The sequence below is a fragment of the Megascapheus bottae genome, chromosome 2 (assembly GCF_031878675.1).
Source record: "Megascapheus bottae isolate mThoBot1 chromosome 2, mThoBot2.hap1, whole genome shotgun sequence".
Lineage (NCBI taxonomy): Eukaryota > Metazoa > Chordata > Mammalia > Rodentia > Geomyidae > Megascapheus > Megascapheus bottae.
Genome location: NC_143510.1, coordinates 13,152,758 through 13,176,110, shown reverse-complemented (window position 1 = coordinate 13,176,110; position 23,353 = coordinate 13,152,758). Strand labels below are relative to the sequence as shown.

At 43.4% G+C, this 23,353-nt stretch overlaps 2 protein-coding genes and 1 pseudogene across 2 annotated transcripts in view; 2 read left to right on the top strand and 1 right to left on the bottom strand.

Annotated features, from left to right (window-relative positions):
- The window catches only part of Supt16h (SPT16 homolog, facilitates chromatin remodeling subunit), a 43,010-nt gene extending 35,372 nt beyond the window's left edge, over positions 1-7,638 (top strand). Inside the window, exons 22-26 of the mRNA XM_090320454.1 lie at positions 54-223; positions 2,730-2,859; positions 4,013-4,142; positions 4,287-4,364; positions 6,288-7,638. Coding sequence (XP_090176580.1) covers positions 54-223; positions 2,730-2,859; positions 4,013-4,142; positions 4,287-4,364; positions 6,288-6,433 — 654 coding nt within the window. The 3' untranslated portion in view covers positions 6,434-7,638. The remainder of the gene's footprint in view (positions 1-53; positions 224-2,729; positions 2,860-4,012; positions 4,143-4,286; positions 4,365-6,287) is intronic.
- Positions 5,117-6,016, top strand: LOC150066469 (adenylate kinase isoenzyme 6 pseudogene; annotated as a pseudogene).
- Positions 7,639-7,749: 111 nt separating the features above from the next.
- The window catches only part of LOC150066466 (X-linked retinitis pigmentosa GTPase regulator-interacting protein 1-like), a 42,872-nt gene continuing 27,268 nt past the window's right edge, over positions 7,750-23,353 (bottom strand). Inside the window, exons 13-20 of the mRNA XM_090352920.1 lie at positions 22,628-22,812; positions 21,641-21,844; positions 19,832-20,261; positions 17,808-17,908; positions 14,332-14,524; positions 12,621-12,705; positions 10,545-10,675; positions 7,750-7,949 (exon numbers count right to left, since the gene is read on the bottom strand). Coding sequence (XP_090209046.1) covers positions 7,813-7,949; positions 10,545-10,675; positions 12,621-12,705; positions 14,332-14,524; positions 17,808-17,908; positions 19,832-20,261; positions 21,641-21,844; positions 22,628-22,812 — 1,466 coding nt within the window. The 3' untranslated portion in view covers positions 7,750-7,812. The remainder of the gene's footprint in view (positions 7,950-10,544; positions 10,676-12,620; positions 12,706-14,331; positions 14,525-17,807; positions 17,909-19,831; positions 20,262-21,640; positions 21,845-22,627; positions 22,813-23,353) is intronic.

Sequence of the window (23,353 nt, the reverse complement as noted above, 5' to 3'; positions counted from 1 at the left end):
TAGTGTTGTGAGGCAGATGTTTACTTGATACTGATCCAGTTTCAATCTGACAGCCCCCTTTTGTAGTGACATTGGATGAAGTAGAGCTGATTCATTTTGAGAGGGTCCAGTTTCATCTAAAGAACTTTGATATGGTAATTGTCTACAAAGACTACAGCAAGAAAGTGACCATGATCAATGCCATTCCTGTAGCCTCTCTTGACCCTATCAAAGAATGGTTGAAGTAAGTGAACCTGCTTGTATAACTCCATAAATCCTATTTATAAAATTTACTGTGGTGTAAGGAATATTTACTACTCAGGAAACTGAAGCCAGCCTAGGCAAAAAACATATCAAGACCCACCCTGCCTTTTTGTTTTATTCTGTTAAATCTGATACACTTGAAATAACTTGATTTTTTTTGTCTCTCCTCTTAGTACACAGTGCTATCTCCATTTTTCTACAAATTTGAATAAAAAACAGAAAGCCAAGTGTCATGCAGGAGTATGAGAAATGATCACAGTTTGAAGCAGGCCAGCACAGCAACATCACTGAGACTCTTATCTCTACTAAACCAACAAAAAGACAGAAGTATGGGGCTGAGAGTGTGGCCCAGTGGTGGAGTGCTTGCATAGCGTGCATGAAGCCCTGGGTTTGCTTCCTCAGTACCACATACATAGAAAAACCCAGAACAGGGCTGGGCACAGTGGCTCATGCCTGTAATCCTTTTGTGCCCCAGCTGGCTTTGAACCTTGATCGTCAGGTCTCAGCCCCTGAGTAGCTATCATTACAGGCGTGAGCCTCTGAGCCACTGCGCCCACTTACTTTTGGCTTTTTCTGTGTGTCGTACTGAGGAATCAAACCCGGGTGTTTGTGCATGCTAGTCAAGCATTCTACCACTAGGCCAAACTCCAGCTCTAATTACTTCTATTTTTGAGAGAGGACAAGTCCTGGGCTTGAGCTCAGGGCCTGAGAATTGTCCTTGGACTTTCTTAAGTTTAGAGCTCTACCACTTGAGCCTCAGCACCACTTCCGGCTTTTTTTTCCATGTATGTATGTATGTATGTATGTATGTATATATGTATGTATGTATGTATGTATGTACATATGTACATGCATACGTAGTACCAAGGAATTGAACTCAGATCTTCGTGCATGCTAGGCAAGCACATTACCATTAGGCCAAACTCCCAGCCCCCCTAATTACTTCTTATTGTTGTACTTCTACATGTTTTCTTGCATAGATTTTGTGCCCATGTGTTTATACATTTAAGATTGTTATAATCCTTTTGACAAATTAACCCACTCATCACTAGCATTTTGTTTGTGACCTTATTTTGTCTGAAAGAAGTTCTCCCTGTATGCCATAGTTGTCCTTAATCTTGTGATCTTATCATTTTCTTGTCTTTGGTGCAAGGATTATAGACAAACACATACAGCCCAGCTTCACTTTCATCACTTAAAAAACTTCCTTGAGCCAGGAAGTGATAGAGTACTTGCCTAGCATGCATGAAGCCCTGGGTTCAGTTCTTCAGTTCTACATATATAGAAAAAGCCACAAGTGGCACTGTGGCTCAAATGGGTAGAGCTCAGGCCCTGAGTTCAAGCCCCAGGATTGGCAGGGAAAAAAAATATATAGATGGATTTTGTGTGTAGACTTGGCTCCTGTCCAAAGGTATTTCATTATATAGAATATCCTCCAAAACCTGAAACCTTTATTCCTGTTTTTGTTGCTATTGTTTCTTTTTAGGGGGGTGGGTTGTTGTCGGTTGTGGGACTTGAACTCTGGGCCTGGGTGTTATCCCTAAGCTCTTCAGCTACTGCTTTACCACTTGAGTCACAGCGCCACTTCTGGTTTTCTGGTGGTTAATTGGAGATGAGTCTCATGCACTTTAGTTCCCGGACTGGTTTTAAATCACAATCTTCTTTTTTTTTTTAACCAGTCGTGGGGCTTGAACTCAGGGCCTGAACACTATCCTGTGGCTTTCCAAAGGCTAGAGCTCTACCATTTGAGCCACAGCACTACTTCCAGCTTTTTCTATGTATGTGGTACCGAGGAATGGAACCCAGCATTCTACCACTGGGCCAAACTCCTAGTCTATCTACACTTTTTTTTTATACAGTGTTAATTCTTCCCCCTCACTCTTTCCTAGTTTTTTTTCCCTCCTGATCCAACTCCTGGACAAGTTGTCTATTCTTTTTCAACATAGTGTCTAGTGAACATCACTGTTGTATTACTATACCCTTTGTCCCTCCATTTATTTATTTATTTTCTTTCTTTGTTTCTTGTCAGTCATGGGACTTGAACTCAGGGCCTGGATGCTATCCTTAAGCTCTTCAGCTCAAGGCTAGCAACTCTGCCACTTGAGCCACAGTGCCACTTGTGACTTTTTCTGTGATACTGAGGAATCAAACCCAAGGCTTCATGTATGCTAGGCAAGCTCTCTACCACTAATCCGTAGCCCCAGCCCCCGGGGATGTTTTAAAGAGTACTTGTGATAAAGACCAGAATTGGGTAAGCAGGAGAGGGGGAGAAGGGAGAAGAGGAGCTCAGATTTGGTTGAAGAAAGAATGCTTTATCTGGAGTGCTGTTACATGATGGTTGAGTGTTCTCGGTGACAGCGTGAAGACTATTTGCTTTCCTTTCACTGTAGAATGATCTGCTTTTCAAAGTTGCTAATGATCAAGTTGATACTAGGGATTCTTAGAAAATACAGAATGCATTCAGATTTCATTTCATATCACTGTAGTTCCTGTGACCTAAAGTACACAGAAGGAGTGCAATCCCTCAACTGGACGAAAATCATGAAGACCATTGTTGATGACCCTGAGGGTTTCTTCGAACAAGGTGGCTGGTCTTTCTTGGAACCTGAGGGTGAGGTGCGTGAGTGGACTCTTCTTTGTTCTACAGTGTGTTGCCTGCTATAATATGGGCAGTTAGGAGAATGGTTTGTGAGGAGCCGTTAAAGCAGGGACTCTTTGGATCCCTTCTCATGATAGAGTCTGGATCCTTTGTTTCATGATAGCCTTTCTTTTCCTTTCAAATAAGTTGTTTACCAAAACAACAATAAAAACAGACCAACTAAGGGAAGCTGTGAATACAGTGTGGTATTGTTTCTACAGTTTTATAGGTAAATGATGAATTGGGTATTCCTATAAAAATTCCTCTTCATAGGGGCCAGGAGTGTAGCCTAGTGGTAGAGTGCTCGCCTAGCATGCATGAAGGCCCGGGTACGATTCCTCTGTACCACATACCCAGAAAAAGACAGAAGTGGAGCATTAGCTCAAATGGTACAGTGCTAACCTTGAGCAAAAAGTGTCCACAGACAGTGCCCAGGCCCCATAACTGACAAAAAATAAAAAATTCCTCTTCATTAAAAAAAAAAAATTCTTGTTCAGGCCAGGAGTTTGGTCTAGTGGTAGAGTGCTTGCCTAACATGCACAAAAGGCCTGGGTTCTATTCCTTGGTACCACATACATAGAAAACAGCTGGAAGTGGTGGTGTGGCTCATGTGGTAGAGCTCTAGCCTTGAGAAAGTCCAAGGACAGTGCTCAGGCCCTGAGTTCAAGCCACATGACTGGCCCCCCAAAGAAATTCTTGTTCATATTTAGAAAAATAATTTAGGGCGTATTACAGAAATAAAAGGTCCTGCATTATTACAAAGTATGTCATTTTCCAGAAGGAGAGAGTTGAATTAGATGTTTAAAAATCTAATGATGTTTAGGATCTATTAACTTTCAACTTACCAGTATTAGGACCTCCCACTTTTTTGGCTTGTTATACTGGTAATCTACCACTTGAGCCATGCCTTCTTCCTGACTGACTTCTAGCTGTTGCCCTCGGGATCTTAACGTCTTGAGTGGCAGGCTCATTGTCACGTGCCACCAGCACCCAGTTATACAAGTCATGTTCATCTTCACCACTGACGTCTTTGATTCAGTGTGCTAAAATACGTTAAAGTAATTCACTAATTAGGTAAGGTAAATGTGTTTTGTTTTTGGAAGTTATGTTCTGTTCTTTGAAATGCATTAGGGAAGTGATGCTGAGGATGGGGATTCAGAGTCCGAGATGGAAGATGAGACTTTTAATCCTTCTGAGGATGATTATGAAGAAGAGGAAGAGGACAGTGATGAAGATTATTCTTCAGAAGCAGAAGAATCAGGTTTGCCTCCATGGGGGCGGGAGGGGGCAATATTTGGAGTAAGATTCCTTACTCCAATGTTATCTTTAGAAACTACTTTTTTCTAATGGAAAGATTCCATTACCTTATTCTTGTATGAATAATTTGTAATCACTGTCATTCCAGACTATTCCAAGGAATCTTTGGGTAGTGAAGAAGAGAGTGGAAAGGATTGGGATGAACTGGAAGAAGAAGCCCGAAAAGGTATGAAATTTTCTTGTTCTGAATTATCTCTTTATTCATTTTTATAAGTATGAATTTCTATGTTTGAAGGTATTAGTAATGTAAGGAAAATAACAAAAGACCATGTTAAAGTGCTCTGGAAGCTAAGCACTGGTGGCTCATGACTATAATTCTAGCTACTCAGGAGACTGAGATCTGAGGTTCACCGTTCAAAGACAGTCTGGGCACCAAAGTGTGTGAGACTCTTACCTTCAGTAACCACCAGAAAAAAACAGAAGTGGTGCTGTGGCTCACGTGGTAGAGCGCTAGCCTTGAGCTGAAGAACTCAGGGACAATGCCCAGGCCCAGAGTTCAAGCCCCATGTTTGACACCCCACCCACCCCCCAAAAAAAAGAAGGAAAGAAAAGAAACAGTGTCCTGGAGTCACAGCTACAGTTATATTGATGGAAAGACACAGGGCCTAAGAATGTGCATATGCTCTCTCAGTGGATGAAATTGACAATTTGTACTATCTGCTTAGGTCCTCTATGAATCTATGACTGTGATAATCCAGGCTCTGGGTCAGGAATGTCTTTACAGTACTACTATATTCAGATAAAGTTTAAAATGAAACTTGACCCTGTGGCTCTCGAATGCAATCCTAGCTATCCAGGAGACCACTCTGAACATCTCCAGAATAATCAGAAAAAAGCCCAACTGTAGCTAAAGTGGCAGAACACCAGTGGTGAAACTGAGATTCAAGTGAGCACGAGATCCCATGTTCAGGTTCCAATATGGGGAGTAGGGTGGGGAGGAAAAGAAAACATTTGCCAGGCACTAATGGCTCATGCCTGGAATCCTAGCTTCTCAGGAGGCTGAGATCTGAAGAAAGCTTCAAAGCTAACCTGGGCAGGAAAGTCTATGGCACTCAGGAAACCAGAAGTGGCACTGTGGCTCAAAGTGGAAGAATGCTAGCCTTGGGCAAAAGAGCTCTGGAGAGCACCCAGTCGTGAGTTCTTTTGGAATCGTGGAGAGGACTCTGCAGTGCCCGAACATCCTGCTCACAGGCTAGCATCCTGCCACTTGAGCCACTTTCTGCTTTTTACTGGCTAACTGGAGATAAGAGTCACATATTTCCTGCCCTGGCCCACTTCGAATCCTGAACTTTATCTCTCAGTCTCCCCACCAGGGGTTGGAAAAACTATACTTGGCAAAAAACTTGCCTCAGGATCAGGACTGAAGTATATTAGTGTTAGTGATTTAGCTCGAGAATGGGAGTTCTGTGATGGTTGTGATAAAGTGTATGGTTGTCCCATTTTACATGAAGATAGAGTAGTTGAGTTTGGAAATGTGATGAGAGATGATGGTGGTGTTATTGACTACCATGGCTGTGATTTCTTCCCTGAACGCTGGTTTCATATAGTTTCTGTGTTGAGAGCAGATAACAGTGTTTTATACAAAAGAGTTGAAACAAGAGGTTATAATGAGAAGAAGGTGAAAGACAAAATTCAGTGTGAGATTTTTGAGTTCTTTATGAAGAAGCCATGGCATCCTACAAATAAGAAACTGTTTGTTAATGAGCTGCCCGGTAATAACCCAGTATAGTATAAAATGAGATTTTGAAATGGATTGAGCAGTGGATGAAAGATCATGACTCTTTACTGCTGCCTGGCCATATTAGTCACTCATGTTGATATCTCTCTCACTACTTCATAGAAATCACCCAAGTAATCAATGCAACAATTGAATCTGTGTCACAGGTCAAGCATACGGATAATATAAAACTTTATGTCTGGTTTCCTTTTCTCCATGAGAAAGCTAAACAATCTCAACTATAATGAACATACCATTAAAAAAAAATAAAACCAGTCAAGTCTGACTCCAAAATAAACATATACTATTTATTTCATGCTGTTCAGTAATACTAGATAACTAAAACTAATATTGACACTGTCTCCTGTTTAGCGGACCGAGAAAGTCGCTATGAGGAAGAAGAAGAACAGAGTCGAAGTATGAGCCGGAAGAGGAAAGCATCTGTACACAGTTCAGGCCGAGGCTCTAACCGTGGTTCCAGACACAGTTCTGCACCCCCCAAGAAAAAGAGGAAGTAATATCTGAACTTTGGCCCTGATCTCCATTCTTCCTCCAGGCAACTCCTGACAATTTTTCATGACATAGAAACTGTGTTTTTCCTTGTTTCTTTTGAAGTTTGGCCATTTGTGTTTATGGGTTGAGGGGCCATTTGTGTGGACCAATCTACTCGGGGAATTCCAGGCCCACCACGACATGTGCCAATGGCCCCATTCAGATGGCAAGGGAGGTGTTCTTGAAGAAGGGCAGAGGCTCCCACTGTTAATAAATACCGTTCATTCCTCTCTTCCTGTCACCTTCTGCCAGGACATTGGTGGCTTCTGACATCTTATCTTTGGTGTCTCAAAGCTGTATCTCCAAGACAGTGGTACACAGTGATCCTTCACCACTGTACCAGGGCTCTTGAGCAGCAGGCTCAGTCCTCCACCCTACCCTACTGCCGTGACCTTCCTCACGTCTCTCTCCGTGGCATCTTTGCAGTACTTGAGAAAAGGTTCTTCAAATGTGCTCATGATTGTGGTTAACTATACAACCTGACCCGTATACAACTATACTATCTAGTGAGGCTGGTGCCTTCGTCTTGACTTTTCCTGGTTTCTTGTCTCGTGCACGTTCTAAGTATTTCTGATGCCTTGGAAGACATAAGAAGCAGTGATACTCCCTGGCTCTCTCGCTCACTCACTCGATGTTTTTCCTCCTTACAAATTCATGCTTGGTACAGTTATAGAAGGCAGAATTAACTGCTCTCTCTCTTTCTCTGATATGTCTAAGGAAGAATTGTGTCTCACAGACTGCTTCAAGTGAAATGTAGAGGTAGGTTTAAAGGAGACCACATTTAGATCTGGAAGGGGCAAGACAGGCCTTAGGCCTAAAAAACCACGATGAGGAAAGAGAAGAGGAAGGGAGACCAGACCACAACACAGCCTCTCAGCACAGCTGCTCCTTATTTTTCCTTGTCCTGCATTGTCCTATATTTATCACAGTTTCTGTTGAACAGCTTTTTTAAGTATTGGGGGAATTTGATTCTGCCATCCTCCCCTCCTATTTTCAGCAGCCACCCGTCCCTGCACTCCTGCCGTGTTCTGTGACTTTTAAGAGAAGAAGTGGGGAGGGGTCTCCGATTTTATGTTTGTTTTCTCTTTAGCAGTAGTACTTGATATTTTCAATTTTGGAAAAAAAAAACTAAAAGATAAATAAACTGGGTTTTTTGTTTTGTTTTTGTAAATTCACCTTTTGTGACTTTATTTATTTTCCATTCCTAACAGCAAGTCTCACCTATTCAAGTACTAGGTGTTCGAAGTCCAAACAGTTTCACAAAAATTCTCCCCATTACTAGGTAGCTCAGTAAACCAACCTTACAGTATAGCAAGTTACTTTCTAGGAGACTTTCCCTCACATTTTAGAATGGAATAGCACTTGTTCCTTCAGGAAGCAAATCTTCATTCATCTCCTTGTAAACATCATGGAGCGCGGCGGCCGCTTGCAGGGAAACCTTCAGCCTTCCTATTGCGATAGCCTGGTCTTCAGGGCTGACAACTGGGGAGGAAGAGAGCAAGAAGTGTCAGGTGATTTAGTCACCTGCTGTACCATTACCCCTTGGGAACATGGCCTTTAGTGGGAGAACATCAGCTGGATTGGGGGATGAGGAAAACAGTGTGAACATGAAATTCTTAGAATGGAAACTCTTAATGTAACAGTGCCTAGGGGAAAGAGGCTACTGTGGATTTGGGGATTACCTGGTGTTTTAAGGAGCTGTGTTAAAGTGGTAAGAGTTGGTATCTACTGGACTAGAAAGAAGAGTTTTGTTCTTCAAATGAGAAACTTTTCGATGCTGAAGATTGAACGCAAGACTTCCCACACACTGGCAAGTACTCTACCACTGAGCAAGACCCTGATCCCTGACACATGTTTAAAGGCTGAGCAAGGGCATAATAAGGAAGCGAGCTTTTTCTGATCATTAAGAAGCTTTCATTAGCTAGGCACCGCTACTGCTGACTCATGCCTGCTACTCAGGGGGCTGAGGTCTGAGCCAACCCCGGGTACAAAAGTCCATGTGACTTACCTCCGGTTAACCACCGCAAAACCAAAAATGGTGCTGTGGCTGAAAGTGGTAGAATGCTAGCCTTGAGCTGAAGAGCACAGGGACGGTGCCCAGACCCCCGTCCGTTCAAGCCCAACGAGTGACTAGAAAGCCTTCATTGAGGATTTTGAGCCACTATAGAAAACTTGGGATTTCCCTTAGCTAAGAAGGCATGTTGGCCAAGAAAAATAGAGCACATTTAGGGACAAGGGCAGGAGTAGAAATCAAGAGTTGGAAAACCCTTTGTCTACCACTGTTTTAGGCCCTTTGCTTCCTTCTGTCTTCCCTACATTAAGTGTCCCCTTAATCTGTACAGCCACCTTATAAGATAGGTTCTACTGCTATTATTTTGCAGAAATATAATGAAGACCCTTCTTGTCTATCAACTAAAACTTAAACTTTTCACTTGTTTGTAATCTGAGCAGTACTACTCAAAAATTTCTATTATGAGTCCAGGGGATTGGCATAGTGGTAGAATGCTTGCCTAGCATACACAAAGATCTGGATTCTATTTCTCACCACATACATAGAAAAAGCCGGAAGTGGTGCTGTGGCTCAAGTAATAGAACTCTAGCCTTGAGGAAAGTCCCAGGACTGGCCAAAAAAAAAAAGAAAAAGAAAAACTATTATGATCAGTGAGAACAGTTTGATTAAGTAAACACTGAAAATGAAGTGGGGATATAGTCAAGAAATAAATAGCTATGACTTGAGTTTGAGGGAAGAAGGTTGTATGAGAGTTACATAAGAGGAGTTACATAGAGAAGCTTTATCTATTTGAGGGCAGATGTTTTGATTCAAAATGTAAAGAATTTGCTTTAAAACTCAGTATTGTATAAAGGGGTTTTAGTGGGGGGGGGTGGTACTGGGGCTTGAACTCAGGTTATAGGTGCTGGGCCTTAACTTGTTCAAGGTGGGTGCTCCACTACTTGGGTTGAGGGTTGGGGGTGATTACGATGCCTAGTGAACTTTTCTGCCAGCGTTAGCTTTAAACCAAGATCTTGAGATCCTAGCCTCTTGGAATTGTAGGCATCTAGCTTTCTATGACATTTCTATACATGTACTAAGTTCACCACATAAGTCGGAGGCTTCCAACACTGGAGATTTAAACTAGATTTAGTTGCCTGGGCACTGATGGCTCATGCCTGAAATTCTAGCAACTCAGGAGACTGAGATCTGAGGACAGCAGTTCAAAACCAGTCTGGACAGACATGTCTGTGAGACTTATCTCCAGTAAACTACTTATAAAAAGCTGAAAGTGGCACCGTGGGCTGAGCACCAATAGGCTTAGAGATGGAGACTGGGCCCTGAGTTCAGGGTCCAGGACTAGCCAGCCATTGGAGGAAAAAAAAAAAAGATTTGGTTGTAATGATTAAAATGTACAATGGATTATTCCTTCTTGATCCAGGAAATGAAATGTGTTTAGCTATGGGGAAAAGAGTGCAAACCAGTTGATCCTATCAACTTCCCGGTGGTAATTACATATACAAAGTAAAACAAGAACTGTATAAATATTTTTAGGTAAATTATAATTTTTTAATTCACTTATAACATTTAACATTTAAAACTCAATCGAGGAGGCTGGGATTATGGCCTAGTGATAGAGTGCTTGTCTAGCATGCATGAAGCCTTGGGTTCGATTCCCCAGTACCACATACACTGAAAAAGCTGGAAGTAGTGCTGTGGCTCAAGTAGCAGAGTGCTAGCCGTGAGCAAAAGTGCTAAAGGACAGTGCCCACGCCCTGAGATCAAGCCCCAGGACTGGCAAAAAAAAAAAAAAATGAAGCTAGGCACTGATGTCTCATACCTATAATCTTAACTATTCAGTCGACTGAGATACAGGATCATGGTTCAAAGCCAGCCAAGACAGGAAAGCCTACGGGCCTCTTTATCTCCAGTTAACCACCAGAAAAACGAAGTGGAGCCTTGGCTCAAGTAGAGCACTAGCTTTGAGCTGAAGAGCTTAGGGCCAGTGCCAGGCTGAGAGTTCAAGTCCCACAACCACCAACAACAAAAAAAGGAAATGGAATGAAGCACAGCATTTTGTTACTTACTCTCTAGTTCTTGTTCTAGAATGTCTCTTCCTGATTCAAGAACCTGCCACAGCTCAAGGTATGCATATCCTACTTCTTGACATTCTTCATTTTCTTCATCCAGAGGATCACTTACAACTGTAAATTTTAATCTAAAGACAACACACATCTATTTAGCAAGATCCATGCCAGTATAGTCTAAAAACAAAGAATAAAAGAAATATTGCACTCTAAAATCATCTTTCCTTTGTATTTTACATGAAGACAACAGTTTTTGCTTTTTGTTTTTTGTTTTTGCCAGTCCTGGGCTTGGGCTTAGCGTCTGAGCACTGTCCCTGGATTTTCTCAAGGCTAGGGCTCTACCACTTGAGCCACAGCACCACTTCTGGCTTTTTGCTATGTATGTGGTATCGAGGAATCGAACCCGGGTCTTCGTGCATGCTAGGCAAGCATTCTACCACTCGGCCAAACTCCTGGCCCCGAAGACAACAGTTTAAAAAAAAAAAAAAAAACCTGAAGAATAAGTATGATTTTAATTTAATAGCAAGCAATGAGCCTTAAGAAGAGAAAACAAACTAAGTGTGATGGCACATGTAATTCCAGTGTTTTAAGAGACCGAGGCAGGACTGGGTGTGTAGCTTAATGGTATAGTGCTTTCCTAGCATGCATGAAACCATGGGTTGGATTCCTCAGTATCACATAAACAGAAAAGGCCAGAAATTTCTCTGTGACTCTAGTGTGATACCTACAAAACAGCAAGCCGTAACCATCATTACTATCTTCACATGATCCTGCAAATAAATTCTGGGAACTGACAGCAATCCTGTAGCCATGCTGGTTTTCCACCTAGCAGCTGGAATCTACAGGTATGTGCCACTTTATCAGGAACCTACTTTTATTAGATAAAATTCACAAATTTTGCATTTCATGGTGTATAATTCCATGTCTTTTGGTATGATCATGTATGCTACCATCCCATTCTTGTCTTTCTCTGCTCCTAACAACCATTAATTGACTTTTTTTTTTTAATGTGATAAGGATGAGGATCAAACTCAGGAGCCTGAACTTGCTGACTCTGGTTTTGCATACCCTAGATACTTATGATTAAGTGATGTGATAGTTCATATGATTAAAGCAGGCTCTTGCACAGGGTGGCCTCAAACTTAAGACGCTGGCGCTCTACCTTTGCTTCCCAAGCTGGAATTACAGGTATGTATTACTATACCCAGCTTTTTTTTTTCTTTTTTTTTTTTTTTTTTGGTCCTGATGCTTGAACTCTGGGCTGGGCGCTGTCCCTGAGCTCTTCAGCTCAAGGCTAGTGCTCCACCACTCGAAGACACAGCACCACTTTGTGTTTTCTTCTGGTTCACTAGAGAGAAGAGTCTCACAGACTTTTCTGCTTGGGCTAGCTTTGAACCAGGATCCTCAAGTCTCAGCCTCCTGAGAAGTTGTAGCTCAAGCTAGCCACATCCTCCTGACTCAGTTTCCTGAGTGCTGAGATCGTAGTTGTACACTTTGTTTACCAATACAGAGTTGATCCTTTATTGTCTTTGCCAGTTTGCTAGAAAATTAATAACAATTTGAATTAACATTTCTCCTTCTAAGTAGCTAGCTAGGATTACAGATGTGAGCCATCAGTGGCTGGCCCAGCTATTCTTAATAATTTATAAGAAGCAAATATTGCAGTATACATGCTAAGAAAGCAAAAAAAGGAGTAAGAATTCGGCCTCTTAAAACACAGATAAACAGAAGAAATTATTGAAAGTATAAGATCTCCCCATTACGCCATACTAATTCATGATGTATTTCTGTGTGATTACCATTATTTTCAACAGTGGTAAGGGATTCTCTAGCTGGTATTATATGTACTTGGGTACCTTATGTAACATTTCAATTTATCACAAGAGCCTTCAAGTTAAAAATGAGAGCTGCTAGCCATGCACAGTGGCTCACACCTGTAATCCTAGCTATTCAAACCCCTGAACTGACACATATACACACACACAAAGTAAATTAATTCACCATTAGAACAAAACTGAATGTACACTTTTAAATCTCGCATGACAATCTGGTTTCTAGGTAAACTTGGATACTTACTGTCCTTGCTCAGGGTCTTGGGCATTCAGCATGGCAAACAGAAACTGCCGTCGGCCTTGTTGCTCCACAGGATCCAGATCTATTACTGTTCCAAAAGGTGAGGGTGGGGGGGGGCAAGAAATCACAAGCTTTGGCTATTTGGACACTACAGATATCACACATTAGGCCTATGGGCTGCCTCTCTGCTTTTACAAATAAAGTTTTATTGAAAACCCCTCTGTGGTTGTCATTTGATGTAGTGCTGGGAATTGACGCGAGGGCCTTGCACGTGCTAACCTACCTACACCCTCAGCTACAGCTGTTTTTGGAATGTAAGTGCAATGGCAGAACTGCACAGAGACATGACAGACAGGCCTACACAAAGCTTCAACTAGACTCAAGAAAAAGGTTGGTCTGGGAGTGTGGCGTAGTGGGAAGAGTGCTTACCTAGCATGCATGAAGCTCTGGGTTGATTCCCCAGTATCACATACACAGAAAAAGCTGGAAGTGACACTATGGCTTAAGTGGTAAAGCGCTAGCCTTGAGTAAAAGAAGCTTGGGACAGTGCCATGGCCCTGAGTTCAAGCCCTAGGACTGGCAAAAAAAAAAAAAATGAAAAAAGAAAAAGCTTGTTATAGGTGGGCTCTGGTGGTTTACGTCTGTAATCCTAGGTACTCAAATCTTAGAGTCAGGGTTCAAACCTAGCCTAGTCTGGAATGTATGAGACTCATCCCCAAGTAACCACCAAAAAAGCCTGAAGTGGAGCTGTGGCTCAAGTGGTAGAGCAGCTGCTTTGTGCACGAATGCTCAGGAACAGTGCTAGCCCATCAGTTCAAGCTCTAGGACTGTGCATGTGTGTGCACGCACGCACACACACATGAAAAAGTAAAGAAAAAGGTTCTTATAAGAGCCAGACAGGGCTGGGAATGTGGCTTAGTGGTAGAGTGCTTGCCTAGCATGCATGAAGCCCTGGGTTCAATTCCTCAGTACCACATACACAGAGAGCTGAAAATGGTGCTTTGGTTCCATGTGGTAGTGTGCTAGCCTTGAGCAAAAGAAGCTCAGAGACAGTGCCCAGGCCCTGAGGTCAAGCCCCAGGACTGGCAATCAATCAAGCAATGCCAGATGCCAGTTCACACCTGTAATCCTAGCCACTCAAATGGCTGAGACTTGGGGGTTGTGGTTTGAAGCTAGCCCAAGCAGGAAAGTACATGAGACTATTTCCAGTTAAACACCAAAAAACCATAGGTGGAGCTGTGGCTCAACTGGTAAAATGCTAGCCTTGAACACAAAGCTTAGGGACAGCACTCAGGCCCTAAATTAAAACCCCAGAACAGGAACACAGAAAAAGCTTTATAATCCTCATATATATCATCAGCTTACAGGCTGTTCTTCCCAAATAAGTGTACACTCCATAGCCAGAGTTCTAGGAAACTGTGTGTGTGTGTGTGTGTGTGTGTGTGTCTGTGTGTCTGTGTGTGTGCGCATGCACACACTGGAAATGGGTTTGGACTCAGGATCTCATGCTCTCATTTAGCTCTTTTGATCAAGGCTAGCACTCTACCATTTGAGCCACAACTCTACTTCTACACCTCCACATCTTTTTGCTGGTTAATTGGAGATCAGAGTCTCACAGTGCCTGGGCTGGCTTTGAACCTTGATCCTCAAATCTCAGCCTCCCAGCCCTGGGTAATTCTGATGGTCGGCACCTCTGGTGCACGGGATACCTCACCCTTGCTGAAGTGGAAGTGGATTTCTTCCCCTGCTCTGGGTTTCCTCAAGGACATTGGAGTCTCTGTCTCGGACAAAGGCAAGTCGTAGAATTTGTACTCCACATAAACCTGCTTTACAGTCTCATCAGACATCACTTCAGCGTCTGGGTAGAAGGTCAGGGAAACTATTTCAATACGCATCTTCTCTGATTCCTGATAAATAAAATATTTCCTAAAGGTTAGTGCGGCTCAAAAAGTTTATATGCCATCCAATGAGCACATGATTTCCTAGAAATCCACCATAGATACAGCTAATCTAGGGGCCAGGAGTTTGGCCTAGTGGTAGAGTGCTTGCCTAATATGCACAAAGACCTGGGGTTGATTCCTCAGAAATGGTGCTGAAGCTCAAGTGGTAGAGCTCTAACCTTGAGGAAGGACTAGAAAGAAAGAAAGAAAGAAAGAAAGAAAGAAAGAAAGAAAGAAAGAAAGAAAGAAAGAAAGAAAGAAAAAAGGAAAGAAAGAAGGAAAGAAAGAAAAGAAGGAAAGAAAGAAAGAGCTAATGTAAATTTCTCTTTTTTTTTTCCCCTTTTTTTTGTGGGTCATGGCGCTTGAACTCCGCCTGGGTGATATCCCTGAGCTCTTCAACTCAAGGCTTTTACCCTACCCTTGAGCCAAGCCCCACTTCCCATTTCCTGGAGATTAATTGGAGATAAGAGTCTCAGGTCCTTTTGTGCCTGGGCTGGCTTTGAACCTTGATTCTCAGATCTCAGCCTCCTGAGTAGCTAGGATTACAGGCGTGAGCCATCGCAATTGGCCTAATGTAAATTTCTGAGAATTCACTGAGCAAACTGGTACCAAAAAATCAATGGGAAATATACAAGAGGAATACACATTCTTTCCCGAATAGAATCTGTTTTCCTATCAGCCTTTTTGTCTTGTGTAATTTGTGTGTGTATGTCAGTACAGGGGCTTCAATTCAGGGCTTGGGCACTATGCCTGAGTTTTTCTTTTCTTTTTTTTTTTTTGTTGGTCATGGGGCTTGAACTCTGAGCCAGAGCATTGTCCTTGAGCTCTTCAGCTAAAGGCTAACACTCTATCACTTGAGCCACAGCTCCATTTCCTGTCCCTGAGTTTCTTTGCTCAAAGTAGTCATAAAGGAAATACAAATCAAATTACCAGTAAGACTGGCCAACATTGATCATGTGAAGAATAATAAATGCTGTCAGGGATGAAGGAAGAGGGAGGCACACCGCATCGGTGGTAGGAATGTAAAATAATATACCAACTCTGGAGGGCAGTTTGGAACTTCCTCAAAAAAATTGAACATAGGGCCGTGAGTCTGGCCTAGTGGTAGAGTCCTTGCCTAGCATGCACAAGGACCTGGGGCTCGATTCCTCTGTAGCACACACATAGAAAAAGCAGAAAATGCTGCTATGGCTCAAGTGGTAGAGCTCTAGCCTAAGGACAGGGCTCAAGCCCTGAGTTCAAGCCCCAGGACTGGCAAAAAAAAAGAAAAAGAAAAAAGCAGAAGTGGTGCTGTTTCTCAAGTAGGGGAGCTCTAGCCTTGAGAAAGCCTGAGGACAGTGCCTAGATGCTGAGTTCAAGACCCAGTACTGACTAAATAATTAACTGAAATAGATGATGTAACTAACTTGTGGATGGGAACAGGAGGAGAAAACTGAAGTGGAGGAAAGGATGATAATATCCGAGAACTGTACTTAAGCTGGGTGCCAGTGGCTCTCACCTGTAATACTAGCTACTCAGGAGGCTGAGCTCTGAGGGTCGCAGTTTGAAGCCAACCTGGGCAGAAAAGTCTGTGACACTCTTATCTCCAATTAATTCACCAGGAAACTGGAAGTGGTGCTGTTGCTCAAAGTGGTAGAGTGCTAACCTTGAACACAAAAGCTCAGGGACAGGGCCGGGAGTTTGGCCTAGTGGTTAAAGTGCTTGCCTAGCATGCACAAAGACCCGGGTTCAATTCCTCAGTACCACATACATACAAAAAAGCCGGAAGTGGTGCTGAGGCTCAAGTAGTAGAGCTCTAGCCTTGAGAAAGTCCAAGGACAGTGCTCAGGCCCTGAGCTCAAGCCCAGGACTGGCAAAAAAAAAAAAAAAAAAAGCTCAGGGACAGCACTAGGCCCCAAGTTCAAACGTCATGACTAACAGACAGAGAGAGAGAGGGACAGAGGGGAGGGAGGGAGAGATGCTGGTGGCTTAGGCCTATAACCCTAGCTAATCAGGAGGCTGAGATCTGAGGGTCATGATTTGAAGCCAGTCCAGTTACAAAAGTCCATGAGATCATGTTGTTACGTATCTGACTATGTTACCTGGTGTATTGTGTGTATGTTTATTTGTTTATCTGAAATAGGAAAAGGAAGGGGGGAAAACAAGATGATTGGGAGGGGGTTGGGGAGGGAAACAGGGACAAAACCATGAGAAGGGGTATCAATGTGCAAGAAATAATGTCCTTACTACCTGATGAATGTAACTGTAACCCCTCCATACATTATCCCAACAAAAATAAAAAATGCCTAAGTGAAAAAAAAGTCCATGAGAAGAAAAAAAAATGTCCATGAAATTCTTATCTCTAATCACAGAAAAGGCAGAAGTGGAGCTGTGGCAGCTAAAGTGATTGAGCACTAGTCATAAGCAAAAGAAGCTCAGGAAGGAAGGGAGGGAGGAAGGGAGGAAGGAAGGAAGGATGGAAGCTGAGTGGAGGTTGTAACCTTTAGAGGCAGAGGTGAGAGGATTATATTTTGAGGCCAACCTGGAGAATAGTGAAACTATATGAAAAACACACTAAAAGTAAAAGGACTGAGAAAGTAAAGGGAAGCCCGTAGGGTCAAACCCCAGTACTAAGAAAAAAGACAACCTAAGAAATGTACATCACATGGACATGGCAACCTTAGAAATAATGTTGTTTAATGTCAGTCCTGGGGCTTGAACTCAGAGCTTGGGCCTTTTTTACCCCCCAAGGCTAGCACTCTACCATTTGAGCCACAGCTACACTTCTGGGTTTTTTTGTTTTTGCCAGTCCTGGGCCTTGAACTGAGGGTCTGAGCACTGTCCTTGACCTTTCTCAAGGCTAGAGCTCTACACTTGAGCCACAGCACCATTTCTGGTTTTGTTTTGTTTTTTTCTGTGTGTGTGGTACCAAGGACTCGAACCTGGTTCTTTGTGCATGCTAGGCAAGCGCTCTACCAATAGGCTAAACTCCCAGCCCCCACTTCTGGCTCTTAGGTGCCTAGCTGGAGATCAGTCTCATAGACTTTCTTGCCATGGCTGGCTTCCCACTGCAATCCTCAGATCTCAACCTCCTGAGTAGCTAGGATTGTCGGTGTGAGCCACCAGCATGTGTTTTATTTTTGCTTGTGTGTGTGTGTGTGTGTGCACTCAGGACCTGTTGCTCTCCCTTAACCACACTCATGGCCATTTTAGTATGCTGTCACTCTTCACTGTCTTGTCTTCTATGCAATGATTATCCCTGTGTACTTACTGGCTTAGGACATTTCTCAGATATAGGTGCCACTATGATATCATCGCTGTCGGCAGCTTGCTCACTGACTTCAGAAGCTTGTTCAAAGGATTCTTGATCTGCTGGGGAAGAAGAGGAATTACCCTACCTCAAGGCATTCTATGTCTAACCCAAGAAGAAAACCCGCACCACGCCTCCAACCTCATCACCTCATCTCCCTATTTGTTTTTTGTGGTTGTTTTGTTTTGTTTTAATCTGTCATGTTGCTTGAACTCTGGGCCTGGGTGCTGTTCCTGAGCTCTTCAGGTCAAAGCTAGTGCTCTACTACTTTGAGCCACAGCCAGTTTTCTGGTGGTTCATTGGAGATGAGAGTCTCATGGACTTCCCTGCCTAGGCTGGCTTTGAACTGCGATCCTTCGGTCTCAGCCTCATGAGTAGCTAGGATTATAGGTGTGAACCACCAGCACCTGGCTCAGTATTTATTTTTGAAGAATCAAACCAGAATGGTCACATGATTCATTTATTCAGAACTTGCCAACACAGGATTCATTTCTTTCTTTTTTTTTTTTTTTTTTTTTTTTTTTTTTTTTTTTTTTGCCAGTCCTGGGCTTGAGCTCAGGGCCTGAGCACTGTCCTTCAACTTTCTCAAGGCTAGAGCTCCACCACTTGAGCCTCAGCACCACTTCCGGCTTTTTTCTATGCATGTGGTACCAAGGAATCGAACCCGGGTCTTCATGCATGCTAGGCAAGCACTTTAACCACTAGGCCAAACTCCCGGCCCTCACAGGATTCATTTCTGAAAAAAATAAAGAAAATGAAAGAACAGGAGAAATAGGAAAGGAAAAGAGAGATTGGGGGAGGAAAGGAGGGGACTGTACGGAAGACAAAAAGAAAGTCAATAAAGAAGGGGAAAGTGGGAAGGAGAGAGGAGACAGGTACACAGGCTGCCTGTAGGGGAAAAAAATGACCAAGCTGCCGGGTGCGTGGCTCACACCTATAATCCTAGTTACTCAGGAAGCTGAGATCTGAGAACCTCCATTCAAAGCCAGCCTGGGCACAAAATGTTCGTAAGACTCTAACCACCAGAAAAACAGAAGTGGCACTGTGGCTCAAGGGGTAGGGTGGCAGCCTTGAGCTGAACAGCTCAGGGACAGTGTCCTAGCCCAGAGTTCAAGACCCACAACTGAGTGTAGTAGCTGTATTTTCCAAAGATGGCCTCAAACAATACCTTCCACCAAAATGGCTCTTCTCATACACATGACCTCTACCACTTGAGCCTCAGCATCCTTTCTGGTTTTTTCTATGTATGTGGTACCAAAGAATCGAACCTGGGTGTTCGGGCATGCTAGGCAAGCACTCTACCACTAGGCCAAACTCCCAGTCCACACACAAGTTTCTTAATTGCCATGAAAGGGAGAGTTAGTCTGAATTGCCTAGTTTGACATTAGGATAACCTGAAATCATATCTGTTTTCATTCTAACACAGAGACAATCCTTGAACTTAAAGAAATAGGGGGAGCTCGGCCTAGTGGTAGAGTGCTTGCCTAGCACGCATGAAGGCCCAGGTTTGATTCCTTGATACCACATACATAGAAAAGCCAGAAGTGGTGCTGTGGTTCAGGCGGTAGAGCTCTAACTTTGAGAAAGCCAAAGGACAGTGCTCAGGCTCTGAGTTCAAGCCCCAGGACTGGCAAAGAAGAAGGAGGAGGAGGAAGAGGACGAGGAGGAGGAGGAGGAGGAGGAGGAGGAATTCGAATTAGCCTGACAAATGAGATAATCACCCTGTTCCCATTTCCTTGTACCATAATTTATAAGGCTCTGGAGCAAATCATCACTCTCTTCCTAGTTATAGCGATGGCTCATTAGCTATCACTATGTACAAAGTGACTGGAGAACTGTGACACTGGTTGGCCTAACTTTCACCCTTGTAACACCAGAAAGGGGTGGGGACTTTCCCATGACTGTTCAGCCCTGAAGTAGTAAATAATGACCTTTCTAAAGCAATTAAATGAGTAAATAGAAATGAGATTTTAGAAAGACAATACCATTAATTGCATATTGGGGGTCTTCTTCCAGTACTGATTCAGATAATATCCCTTTGTCTTCCACTGTCTCTTCCTCCTCTTCTGCTTCTGCTTCTGCCTCTTCTTCTGCTTCTGCCTCAGCCTCTGCCTCGCCTTCAGCTTCTACTTCTGCTTCTGTTTCTGCATCTACTTTGACCTCTATTTCAGCCTCTGCCTCTACCTCAGCCTCTGCCTCTTCTGTCTCTGCCTCTTGTGCCTCTGCCTCTGCTTCTGCCACTTCTTCTGCCACTTCCTTGGCCTCTGCCTCTTCCTCTACCACGTCCTGTGCCTCTGCTTCTGCGTCTTCCCCTTCCTCTGCATCTTCCTCGTCTGCTTCTGTTTCCTCTGTGTGTGTGTTAAAGCCATCCTCAGTAGGCAGCCCTGAGAAGTTCCACTCCATGTAGTTTACCTGCTGAAAGAACACAAACAACTACCACACAATGCCTACATGGCATTATCTACAGTAGCTCTCAGTCTTCTTTCACTCTTAGAGCTAGCTCTCCTTAATTTTTTAAAATGTATTGCTCTCAAAAGCTGGCTGAGGGGCTCGGAGCGTAGCCTAGTGGCAGAGCGCTCACCTCCCATGCACAAAGCCCTGGGTTCAATTCCTCAGTACCACATACAACAAAAAAGCTGAAAGAGATGCTATGACTCAACTGGCAGAGCGCTAGCCTTGAACAAAAAGTGTTCAAGGACAGTGCCCAAGCTCTGAGTTCAAGCCCCACAACTGGCAAAAAAAAAAAAAAAAAGGCGTGGGGCTGGCTGGTAATGTGGCCTAGTGGTAGAATGCATTCATGAAGCCCTGAGTTCAATTCCTGGTTACCACATATAGAGAAAAAGCCTGAAGTGGCACTCTAGCTCAAGTGGTTAGAGGACTAACCTTGAGAAAGTTCAAGGACAGTGCCCAGGCCCTGAGTTCAAGCCCCAGGACCTGCAAAAAAAAAAAAAGGCTAGCTACCAGTGGCTCACAATTGTAGTGCTAGCTACTCAAGATGCTGAGATCTGATCTGTTTTTGAAAGCAACCTGGGCAGACAAATTCAAGAGACATTTATCTCCAATTAACCAGCCAAAAGCAGGGAAAGGCAATACTACTCTAAGCCCGGTGCACAAGAGTAGAGTCCTTAAATATGTGAGTTCCAGGTATAAGTTCCAGGTAGAGTGAAGGCATTTTCAGTTTTGACCTACTCCAGTGGTTACAGTTTCTCAAAAATTACTTGCAAGCTGATTCTGACAATATCAAGTTGAGCTAGTTCTGATAATAGCAGCTTTTCTTTTCTTTCTTTTCTTTGGAGGGCATAGGACTTGAACTCAGGGCCTGACCACTGTCCCTGAGCCTCTTTGTGCTCAAGGCTAGCACTCTCCCACTTGAGTTACAGTGCCACTTCTGGTTTTTCAGTGGTTAATTCAAGATAAGCATCTCCGGAGCTGGCTTCTGCCTGGGCTGGCTTTGAACCACGATCTTCAGCTCCGGCCTTCTGAGTATAGCTAGGAATACAGGCATGAGCCACCAGCACCTGGCTTACTGGCAGGTTTTCTTTATCAGTTCAAGTGTTAGAGTGCTAGCCTTGCATAAAAAAGGATAAAGCTGGAGTATGAGGCCTTGAGTTCAAGCCCCAGTACCAGGGGAAAAAAAATTCTTAAGCGTCAAGTATATAATATGCTGAATTTAGTTCCAGGGGAATAAAATGGGTCAACTTGCGTTGCCTACAAATAATTCTTTATATTGCGTATTTCCACATCCTCTTCTGTAACCCTGGAAGACTCAGCTCCTAGGGTTTCCGAGGCCTCACCTGCAGTGTATTGCCATTTAAGATGTTCCGGCTCAAATACTCCATTCGGTTTTTTCCTTGGGCACCTGTTCTTTTGCCATGTTTTCTTCTTGAATAGCTTGCAACTTGATGTTCTTTCTCCTTTCTGTCTTCCACCAGAAGAAGTTTTCGCTTTATTTGGTACTGGTCAGCTTCAATGGGAATTTCAGCGAACTCCATCTGGTCCTGATTAGAGGAATGAAAGACAACCTTACAAAATAATAGTTTGGCTGGGCACTGGGTAACTCACACTTCTCATCTTAACTACTCAGAAGGCCGAGAACTGGAGGATGAAAGTTTAAAGCTAACCCAGGCCGAAATAAATGCAAGATTCCATTTCTGTTCAACCAGCAAAAATGAGGTCTAGAAGTGTGGCTCAAATGATAGAGCTCCAGCTGAGCAAACACAGAAAAATTGTTTTCAGACCCTGAGTTTAAACCATAGTCCCACCACCAAAAAAAAAGAAGAAGAAGAAAATGGTATTTTAACAACCTTAACACCTCTGGAACCTGTGAACTAGCATTAGCTTTCATTCTTTCTACTTCCAAGACCTGAGAGATGCTCTCTTTCCTCTACGGTAAAACTTGGGGTTTTGCTTAATCAGTAGTTTCCAGGTCAAATTTGCAGTACACGAGATCCATAGAAAAGTCTATTTTCTTCCTTTTTTGCCCCCCTTTTGTAGTCGATTGTGGGGCTTGAACTTGGCCTGGGCTTTGTCAGTGAGTTCTTCAGCTCAAGGCTAGTGTTGTACCACATTGAGCCACAGCACCACTTCTGGTTTTCCGGTGGTTAACTGAAGACAAGTGTCTCACGGATTTTCATGTCCAGGCTGGCTTCCAATGGCGATCCTCAGATCTCAGCCTCCTGAATAGCTAGGATTACAGGCATGAGCCACCATGCCTGGCTTTCTTCCACTTTTTATAGTGTCCTGTCCCAGCCTGCCCCCTCGGGTGAGTGGAGATCTGTTACCTGGGGGAGAAAAGCAGACACTTCTTCTGTAGATGAGCTATCTGAGTTGTCCTTACTGTCATTCTCCTCCATCTCGGCCTCTGCTGCCAGGTAGCCCTCAGGGGGCTGGTAGTGGGTGGTCCAGTCCAGTTGCACTTGAATACATCCATTGGGATTCTCCTCAGAGTCAGTAAGGTTAAAATCACCTGTGACACACATGAGTGTTAATAGTACCTGATAAAGGCAAGAAGGCACTGCTCAGCATCCTACCATTCTTCCCATTCAGCAACAGCCATTTGGTTCTGTTAGTAATTAACATACATAGTAATTAACACATACCAGATAATCACGACAGAACACTCAACTGTGAGAGGAAATGGAGGAAGATCGAAATCACGAGTTATCAGGAAAGAGTCAAAAGACAAAGGAAGAGGATACAGCTTGCTTGTCACCAGCCACACAGTCAATGGGAACAAAATCAGATAGCCACAGATGGGAGGTTTTCTGCCTGTAATCCTAGTCACTCAGCTGAGATTTGAGGACTGAAGTTGAAAGCCAGTGCAGATAGAAAAGTCCTTTAGACTTATGGCAAGTTAACCAGCAAAATCCCGCTAGACCTTAGGTTTGGCTCAAGTGGTAGAGCCAGCCATGATGGAAAAAAAAAACCTATTGTGAATATGATCTCCTGACTGCAAGTCCCAGAACGAGTTCAAAATGAAAAGACTGAAGCCAGGGGCTTCGTGCCAA